This window comes from Heloderma suspectum, chromosome 14, assembly GCF_057233095.1.
Source record: "Heloderma suspectum isolate Gila_16-S chromosome 14, 16-S_ref, whole genome shotgun sequence".
Taxonomy (NCBI): Eukaryota; Metazoa; Chordata; class Lepidosauria; order Squamata; family Helodermatidae; genus Heloderma; species Heloderma suspectum.
Window position 1 is genome coordinate 20994844 of NC_139471.1, and position 10370 is coordinate 21005213.

Sequence of the window (10370 nt, forward strand, 5' to 3'; positions counted from 1 at the left end):
ATTTGTTAAGAATCATCAGTTCCCTTCATTCTTGTGGCCGTGTTTCCATTCACTTAGGTATGTATGTGAAGTCTTGGTTCTGTGTATTTGCAGTGCAAGCATAGAACCTGGAATCCCAAGAACCTCTGCCATCCAGCAACAAAAAGTCAGGTTTCTAGGCCTCATAACAGAGGAAGAAAAATGTGAAAATGTAGAGCTAGGCAGGGTTCTGTATACTTTGGTGAGGGCGGGGGGGTAATCTGTGCATCAAGAATATTTGCACATGTTGGCTTGTTTTGCATGATTGATTCTGCTCTCACTGGGGAGGGACAAGGAGCTATACTGGCATGGAATCACTGCCTGGTGAGGATTAGAAACTTGTTCATTAAGTATCAATTTCTTCACCTGTCCAGTTCAGTCATATAATGCACACAACTCTGTACATGTGATATGTGCAAGTCCCAAACCCAGCAAAATTCAGTCTTGTTATGGCAGTCTGTTTCCCGTGTTTGTGATCAGGGTGGCTGGCTGGAGTGTCCTCTCCCTGTGGTCTGCTCATAGCTGAGTTTTGGTCATCTAAGCCCCATCTCCATGCCCCCCCCCCCATTTTACATCTGCCATCTTTGCTTAAAAACTGATCCAAATGCTTCTAAAATCTTGGATGTTGGAAGCGGACATCGCTATGCAAAGTAAATCATGCAAAATAAACTTAAGACAGATTGAAGTGGACTATAAGTCACTTTCTGTTTGTCTGTCTGTCTTTCTGTCTTTCTTTCTTGGCAGTAGGATTGTTCTCTCATTGTACAGCTTGCCTTACTGTGTGCGCTTTGCTTTGCTTGCAGGTGACTTGACAGCTTTATTTGTGCAGCGCTGAGAAGGAACTCTTTCATGCTGGATCAAAACAGTCTCTAAAATGGCCCCAAAGTGGGAGCATGTACAGTGCTTAACATGGGAAACGGAAGGTGCCAGGGACCCTGTCTCTCCCCACCATAATTCAGAGTGTGCGTGCATGCATGCACATGCGGGTGCTGGTGGTGCTGGCTGTGGGTACTCAGAGCCGAGACAAAGACACCCTGATAAAAGGCTCTTCTTATCCTGACTCCCTGGGTCCCAGATTCTGGCACTGAGCACCTATGAGCCCACTTAATGGTTCCACTTAAGCCCTGGACATGTTAGCTTTTTTCTGCCGCTTCATGCTCTTCTCTCCCTCTCTCCATGCCTCCATTCCCATTTCTCTGGGAATCACAGAAAGGGGGCAGTGGTGGTGGGGTCCTCTACGTGAGAAAGCACAGCACCCACACCTCCTGGCTCTTCTTGGGTGCCTAGCCTATCTAAAGCACTACACGTTTTCTTTCATTATTATTAATCCTTTCATTTTAGATTGAGCTCCAGGGAGACAAGATAGAGATGACGAGAGAGAAGTATCAGTTGGCCCAGGAAGAGAACAAGCAGTTGATCCTCAAGCTGGAAGAAGTGGAGAGGTGAGGGAGCGTGCTGGGGGGGTGGAATATAGCTGTGCAAGAGATGGAAGCAGACTGAGCAGAACCGTGAGCCTTCCTTGTATGATTGTTCTCCTGTCTCATAGATTGATAAGTTGTTGTTCCGTGAACCTGGAATTGGGAGCCTTGTAGTCTTCTTGTGCCAGTGGGCGGGGGAAGGCAGTAGCAGCGTTGGGAAGGCAAAACATTGCGACATCTTGTGTGCCAGATGTTGGGGGTTAATGTATGTTCTGGGGTGGGGGGAGCAGAGGCGGGGATCAAGAAGCGGCAGCTATTGGTGCAACCATGTTCTTGCCACCACCTGCCTTGAAACCAGGGGTGGGAGCTCTTCCAGCCCAGGTGGCCACATTGCCTCCTGGAACACCTCCCTGAGGACTGGATGACGTTAGGGGGGCAGGGCCCTCCCTTCTGAAGCCCCCCTTCCCTCAAAGCCCCTCCCCCGAGATTAAAAATAATGTCACATCTTGAATAATCCAGGGCACCTCTGTAGTCTATCAGAACATTTTTACTGATCAATCTAGCTGATTGAATGTTGGCTCTTTGTTTCAAAACACGTGCCCACACACGCAGTCTTTTCCTGCTGCCATGTAGGAAACTTGAAGCCGCCAGCGGACAGAACATAGAATTCCTCCAGGTCATAGCCAAACGGGAGGAGTCGATCCATCAGTCCCAGCTGCGCCTGGAGGAGAAGACCCGGGAGTGCAGCTCCTTAGCGCACCAGCTGGAGGTGGCCATCGATGATGCCAAGAGGCAGGTTGGTACCTTCCTCTCGACAAGGATCGCCGGATGAGCGGGGGATAGCTCCGTATGCTCTTGCCACTGCAGTAGAATGCAGATCCTCTTACGCAAGTACTTAATTTTAAGAACCAGCTGCAGGAGGTCGAGAGGAAGCCTCAGTAGGGAGGTTTAGCATATTTATAAGATTTTCATCCCGCCTTTTTCCAAGGAGCTCAGTGCAACCTGCATGGAGATCCTTCCCTCTTTATCCTCACAACACCATAATTCAGGGAGGCTAGTTAGGCTTCTTGAGAGAGGGGGAGTGAGGGGAGAGAGAGCGCACAACTGGCCCAAAGTAACCTCACAATTGGACTACTGCAATGCGCTCTGTGTGGGGCTGCCCTTGTGCATGGTTCAGATGCTGCAGCTAGTGCAGAGTGCAGCCGCCAGGGTGCTCACTGGGACACCCAGCTATGCGCATGTAACACCTGCGTTAAAAGAACTGCACTGGCTGCCTATTTGCTACTGAGCCACATACAAGGCTATGTTATGGCCCTAAACAACTTGGGGCCAGGATACCTAGCAAGCCGCCTTCCCTTATGCGTACGCAGGCAACCTTTAAGATCACCAGAGGAGACCTTGCTGTTCACTCCAAAACGAACAAAATGTCACTGTGAAATACCCAGGTGGCGGGCCTTCTCTATAGCAGCATCTACCCTTTGGAAAACCCTCCCTCATGCAGTTGTTTTTGTCAATTACATTTCTGTACCCCCCCCCCCCCAATAGCTGAAGCTCTCTGGGTGGTTTACAGAAGTTAAAACATTAAATACGATATACAACATTTAAAAGCCATTTACATAAAAGCACACAGACAATATGCACAAACAACATGTAACTAAAAAACAACTTTGAACTGTCAGTCATAACTAAAGACACATCCAGGACCGATGAAAACTCATCATGTGCTGCAAAATGCCTGGGAAAAGAGAAAGTTCAGGAGGCAGGAAATGTGGCATCTTCCAAATGCCTCCTGGAAACACACTTGTTCAGCCAGGCTTTCCCTGGGCCGTAAGTAAATTAATTAAGCCGCTCCATTTTACTGCTTCTTGATTTTTTTACTGTAACTGAAATTGTTTTTAATGTCGTGTTCTAACGCTGTATTTTAATGTTGTGGTTTTAATGTTGTATTTTAATATTGTGAACCACTGAGAGATGTTTTAATATTCAGTGGTATATAAACGCCAGAAATAAATGAAATAAAGTGACTCAGGATGCGTTGTGGCTGGACAGTGATCCAAACCCAGATCTCAGCTAAATGCTTAGGCACTATACAACTCTGTGTGTGTGTGTGTGTGTGTGTGTGTAGTTTCTTGATGGACAGGTTGGAGATTGTAAATAAAGATCTAAAACGAAGAAGCAATGTGAGCTTGGAGGGGAGGGGGAAGAGTTTCTAAATAAGAATGTGTTATGTGACTTGGCCCATCTTTGTAGTAGGGGGGGGGAATGCTTGTTTCTCCGCACGCACACCCTTCCCCTTCTCTTCACCAAATTCTTTACATCAATTACTTATAAGCTCTTGAGGGATGGGCATGAATGTTGGTGAATGTATACGCCCACAGATCCTAGGAAGTGATTGGGGAACTCTTAAGTCACGTCGAACTGGAGGGTGAAGGTAGACATTTTCCTCCATTCTTGTTGCTTATTTTCTAGCATTGTTTTCCCAATACTGTTCTGTCTTTGAATGAGAGGCAAAGTGCAGACAACTGTTTCCAAAGGGAGCTGAGGCTAAAGAGTGCTACACATTTGAATGTCTTAAGGTGCAATCCTATGCCTGTTTAGACAGAAAAAAGTTCTACAACTCCCAGCATTCCCCAGCCAACATGGCTGGCTGGGGAATGCTGGAAGTTGTAGGACTTTTCAGTCCTTTTTACATGCATAGGACTGCATCCTTAAAAAATATTCAGGGGATCAGGCCCCACCCCCTTAGGGAAAGCCGTTTTCCTTAAATACAACACCTAGTTGTCTTCTTTCTGCCTGCAGCTGGAACAAACAAGGGACCGAGCGGCTGCAAGGGAAAGAGCATCACAGTCCAAGATACTGGATTTGGAGACACAGCTGAGCAGGGCAAAGACTGACCTGAATCAACTGCGGCGGAGCAAAGATGACGTGAGTGGGCTTCCAGGAACAGAACCCTCCTCAGTGTGATCCTGCCCTGTATGTGGGGAGCTTAGTCAGTTTGCTGGGACTGTGAGAAGGAGAGGTTCAGGGGGTGTGGAGCTGATGGTGGGAAAGCTTTTCCCTATTAAGATATGTCCATACCTGTCTATTTCTTCCCGGGTTAGGAAGGAAAACCCCTGCTGCCTAGCAACATAACTGTGATGTGTACCTCTGTGCGTGGGTCCACCTGTGTAAAAAGCATTATGACGCTGATGATGATTACACCCAAAAATCAATGTTCTCTGGGTGGATTACAAACTGTTAAAAGACTAAGATGCCATACAAACAGTTAAAAATATAAAACACAATACAAATGTTTAAAAGAGTAAAATAAAGCACAGAACAAAACAGGACAGGAATTGATAAAACAGCCCTAGCAATCTTGAGCTAAGTCTCTAAAATGTCTGGGAGAAAAGAAAGGTCTTTGCCTGGCACTGAAAAGAGAACAACATAGGCACCAGATGAAGCTTTTGGTGAGCGCTCTGTAAGTGGGGTGCCACCACTGAGAAGGCCCTTGGACATGCAATAGAGTGTCTCCTAACTCTGAGGTAGGCATGCAGAAGTCGATGCGTGGCAAGGAAGCACTTCCGTTGCTTGCTTCACCTGGCCAGTGCAGCTCCTTGTTAAACATGGGCACACTTGGGACAAGCGAGCTCCAGCAGCCTGTGCTGGTGAGTGCATGGTGTGGCCCCCTCCTGTATTTGGGACCCCGCTAGCCACAGCTTCGTGAATTGTGAGCTGATTCTGTTCGCATCTACCCATAGTACCTCCAGATGCAGGACTTCTAGTGCTGCTGGTCCAAAGACATTGTGGAGCTGTTCCTGCTTTCCCTCAACATTTTTTTTTTGAGGGGTGGCAGGGAGAAAATCCAAGAAACGGTGTGAAAACACGGGTTGCAAATGGAAGACACCGATATCTGGATCCCCTGTAAAATTTTGTGAATGAGGCAGGGCAGTTGCACAATGAACATCTCAAGTGGAAGCAGCCCAGACATGCCAAGGGGATGGGCAACTTGTGGCTTTCCAGATGCTGTTGGACTGCAACATCCATCAGCCCCAGCCAGCATGGCCAGTGTTGGGAGATGAAAGGACATCAGGAGGGCCAAAAGTTGTCCACCTGTGCTGGAAGGGAATGGAGTATCTTAATTGCAGTATTTCTTTCCTGATTGCATATGTTTGTGCACATTTGCACATGTAGTAGTGAGGTCCTAATGAAGGAATTTTAGGCTGCATTCATAGAACCGTAGTTTCCCATTCGCAAGAAGGAATTGTTCCACTTTATTCTGCACTAGTCAGACCTCATCTGGAGTACCATGTCTAGTTGGACAGAGAAGGTGGTCAGGAGTATGGAAAACAGGTTGAAGGAACTGGTGTGTTTAGCCAGGAGGAGAGAAGATTGGGTGGGGTGGGGCATGGTAGCCCTCTTCCCATCCCTGAAGGGCTGTCACACAGAAGAGGGCAAAGCCTTGTTCTCTGCTGCTGCAGAGGGCAGGATGAGATCTAATGGGCTTCAGTTGCAGGGTGTTAGATTTTGGTAGAACATTAGGAGAAACTCCATGATGGGAAGAGCAGTTGGACAATGGAGCCAGTGACCTAGAGGGGTGGGGTGGGGGGCTCTCCTTCACTGGAGGTCTTCAAGCAGGGGCTGGAGAACACTTCTGTTGGGGATTCTTTAGATCTAAGATTTAGATTCTCTAAGATCCCCTCCAACTCTGTGAATCTTAGGGATATTTGGGTGGGAAGGTAGGTGGTACAGATGTATCATAAGCAAAGCATAGACTCCTAGCGATCACAGGAATAGCCTTGTGCTGTGCCTTCTTGATGAGTGTTGTTCAATCTTTCCTCCCTGCCTCAGTCCCAGGAGTGGAAATGGTCTGATTGGTGGCTGGTGATAATTGCCTTTGTGGATGTTGGTTTGATGATATGTAGTGGAATTTCAAACACACGCGAATGTGTAGTAGAACAATAGAAAGATGAATTCCAAAGGTGCTAGATGCAGAGTTGAACAAACTCTCTTCTCATGTCCACTTGCTAGTGCCACAACTTCTATAACTCTCTAAGAAGTCTAGCAATGTGAAGGCCAGGAAAAAAAGGAAGGTAGGTGAATTTTGGGGAGCTCAGAAGACACATTATAGTATTTTAGAATAAGGAGTTCTTATTCTGGACTTCTGCATGGTGAGCTGCTACTTGTTTGAGGAGTAACCCCTTGTAGAGTGAGTGTATGTGTGTTTTTGCAATGCTGAGCTGGTATAGACGTGGAGTTGACACACCAGTGATTTCTTTTTCAAGCCTTTGCACATCCTCTTGCAGGCAGAGTGTCGATATCAAAGCCGCCTCCAGGACCTGAAGGACCGCCTTGAACAGTCAGAGAGCACCAACCGCAGCATGCAAAACTACGTCCAGTTCCTCAAGTCCTCTTACGCCAATGTCTTTGGAGACAGTGCCTTGTCAGCCTCCCCCATCCGCCCTCGATCTCCTCTGTGATCGAACCTTTCCCCTTAACGTCTGATCCTCCCTTGCTACAGGCTCAGCTGGGTGGACCTGTTTCAAAGCCATAACAGATTCTGGAATCTGTGTAGCTCAGGGTGTTCTTGGAGTGAGCGATGCATTTTCCACTTCGAGCAGGAGGCATGATGCATCAAGACTGGGAGACATGGAGCACACTTACCCCCTCCCCTATCTTCCAGTGCCTTAGACAGGTTACTTTTTTTGCAAGTAACCTGCCAGATTATATCTCCGTATTTTTATTAAGGTTTTGTGAATGCTTCCCGTCACGATTCCTCAAATTTCAAAGATCATGTATGTTAGATGCTGAGCAAATGGGATTTTCAGTGGTGAACACATTAAAGGCTGTGTCTGCTAGCAGCACACCTTAGGGCCAAAACACATGGACTGGGTTTGGACGATTGCAGTCAGGGAAATAAACTGTGGTAGCTTATTTACCCCACTGTGCATGCCGGTCAGCTTCTGAATACTTGAATATTCAAGCTCGGACTGCAGCTTGTCATGTTGTGTGAAACAGGCGAGGGTGGGTTGTTGGCATGGTTAACAAACCACCCACAGCTGTAAAGCAGCCCATGGGCTGTTTTAGGGTTGTGGGTGGTTTGTTAACCACGCCAACAACCTACCTTTGCCGGGTTCGCATGATGTGACAAGCAGTTGTGGCTTGCGTACTCAAAATGGCCGCCCGCATGAAACCCACAGTGAGCTCTCGTGACATCTGAATGGGCCCATGGAATGTGAACGCCATTCCCGTTCCTTTATTGTTCCAGTTATTCTAGGAGGTGTTGTCGGTTCAAATGTGTAATGATAACAATTGCAAGTGAGAAGTATCTGCAGAGTACCCTGCTTTTGAGGAGGGGTATTTCACACTGGTTGTTCCTTAGGAAGAACTCCTGCAATTCACATTTACAGATCCACGTACTCTTCATCATTCACCCTTTTCTTATGTATGCTGAGCAGTGATACTTTGATTGTCAAATAACCATTTAATTGTTTTGTTTCTATTGGGTGTGCATGTGTCTGTGTGATCTCTACGTTTCATTATACTCTGGATAACCTCTCAGTTCCTGCCACAGAGCAGCGCATGCTGATCCCCCCCTGAAGCTGGGTGTGAGGCTTTGCTCTACAGCGGCTGCTAGGTGCTTGAACACCTCTGAGTTTCTGCAAAGCCAGATAAATACAACACCTTTGCCCTCCCATTATTTATGCTTTATCATCTTCTGTTCCCGAATAGGCGGTGGCAGGTTGGAGGTGATGGAGGAAATTGGCCGACTGGGTTGCTGTTTCAAATTTTTAAAATATTTATGTATAAGGCCATCTAATCCGAATTGAAATTTTTTAAATATTTGAGTTAATGTGTGACTTTTTTTAAAATTGAAAAGGTGCTACGATAAAGCTTTTTTCCTCAAATATAGCAGGTTTTATTAGTGTGTCTTATTTGTGTGTTTACTCCCTTGTGCAACAGTATCAATAACAGAATAATCCACAGTACAAAACATTGCAAAAGATGGTGAAAAAGTACTTGGCAGAGTTGTGTAATGGTTTTAGATGTACCTAAGCATTAGGTTAATTAGGGGCATGCCATACCCTTTAGCCACCCTTTTGTACAAATAATCAGCTTAAGTAGAGGTTAAAATGCTATCCTGGAAGTTAACCATCTTTCCCCTTCCCTCATGCTTGTGGAATTTGGATTTTGAGCAAATGAGAAACCACCAGGTTGCACCAAAGATAAATTATTTGAATTGGTCTATGAGTTACCACTGGGGGTGGCAAGTGAACAGGAGAAGAGAAGGCTTATTATGATCGTTGGCAAGCTCTTTATCCCCAGAGATGGAAAACAACTGTTTGCCTTCTCTGGGTTATCAGATTTTCAACCATACTTCAGAATTGGCCAGTAGCTAGAGTTTCACAGTTGTAGCTGTGTGTGTACATCTAGGATAGTCTTCTATAAAACCTTTATTAATCAGGGTTCTCAAGTGGAAGGCTATTGTAGCTAAGCACTTGCTGTGCTACCATACAGCATCCTGACTGCAATCTTACACCTGTCTTCTCAGATGTAAGCCCTATTAAGTGCAATGGGACTTAATGCCAGGTAAGTGTGTAGCAGAGGACTCCAGCGCCACTCATCTTGATTGATTTCCTCTGGCAGATTCCTAAGCATCATCATCAAAATATAAAACCATCTGCATACATGGTGCTTTACGAAGAACAAGTATGACAGTCCCTACCCCAAGAGGCTTGCCATCTAGAACTGGGAAACAACAGGAGGGGGAGGATGGAAGCAGCGGTAAAATATGTGATTATTTCAACTAAGGAACTGTATTGTTAGCTTGGCTTTGGGTTACATTTCAGTAAACATTTGCTACTGACCACTCACTTGCTGAAACGTTCAGGTCAAACGACATGCTGGGATGCCCTGCTGCTCCATTTTCCCAACATAGGCCGACATGGTGCGTCGGCCCCAAGGTGGCATCGATGACGTTTAAAGGGAGATAGGTTGTTATTTTCCATAAATTTGTCGGTAGCCACTAGTCGTGATGGTTATACAGAGACCGCAGGCTTCAGAAGCAGTATGCCTCTCGGCGCTGGTCACCATTTCCAGTACCCTTTACTGGAGAAAGATACTGCGGGGGGGGGGGGGGGATTTTTGCCTTCCTGCCCCGTTTGTGGTCTTCTGCCTGCCAAGGTAGGGAGACAAGATGCTGGGCTGTATGGGACCATTCTGATCCGGGAGGGCTGTTCTGATGACATCATCATCATCAAAAGTAAGTTGCCATTGTCCATATTCTCTGTTGAAACACCGCTCTCTCACTGGGGGCTCCATGTAGAAACTTCTGCCTTGTAAGTTCGAGCGCGGCAACTGGTTCAATTTTAGGCCGTAGAGATAATATGAAAGCTCATCTGGATAGGGTGCTGCCGGGCTCATAACAGAAGCAATTTTTAAAAATTGGCCTCCCCAAGCAAGAGTGCCAGCAGCTGCCCGTAGAAACCAGTGAAGGAAGTGACTTTCGGCCAGCCTTCCCCAACCTGCTGTCCTCCAGATGTATGGGACTACAGCTCCCATCATCCGCAGCCACCATGGCCTCTGGGGGAAACCAGGGTGGGTGAAGTTGTTTAAATGATTGTACCTTAAATCAGCCTTCCCCACCCCGGCGCTTCCCGGGGGTGTGGGACCACAACCCCCATCATCCGCAGCCACCATGGCCTCTGCGGGGGACCAGGGTGGGTGAAGTTGTTTAAATGATTGTACCTTAAATCAGACTTCCCCACCCTGGCACTTCCCGGGGGTGTGGGACTACAACCCCCATCATCCACAGCCACCATGGCCTCTGCGGGGGACCAGAGTGGGTGAAGTTGTTTAAATGATTGTACCTTAAATCAGACTTCCCCACCCTGGCGCTTCCCGGGGGTGTGGGACTACAACCCCCATCATCCACAGCCAACGTGGCCTCTGCGC

General features: G+C 47.0%; 1 protein-coding gene across 7 annotated transcripts in view; it reads left to right on the forward strand.

The window, feature by feature from the left end:
* The window catches only part of ODF2 (outer dense fiber of sperm tails 2), a 33066-nt gene extending 24721 nt beyond the window's left edge, over nucleotides 1-8345 (forward strand). For 3 of the 7 annotated variants that reach the window (XM_084821433.1, XM_084821434.1, XM_084821436.1), the window contains 4 exons: nucleotides 1360-1460; nucleotides 2070-2232; nucleotides 4236-4361; nucleotides 6722-8339. In XM_084821433.1, the coding sequence (XP_084677559.1) occupies nucleotides 1360-1460; nucleotides 2070-2232; nucleotides 4236-4361; nucleotides 6722-6895 (564 nt within the window). In that variant the 3' untranslated portion in view covers nucleotides 6896-8339. Of the gene's footprint in view, nucleotides 1-1359; nucleotides 1461-2069; nucleotides 2233-4235; nucleotides 4362-6721 lie in introns of all 7 variants that reach the window. The other 4 variants (XR_014785969.1, XR_014785968.1, XR_014785970.1 and 1 more) reach the window with 3 other exon arrangements.
* Nucleotides 8346-10370: the final 2025 nt, after the last annotated feature.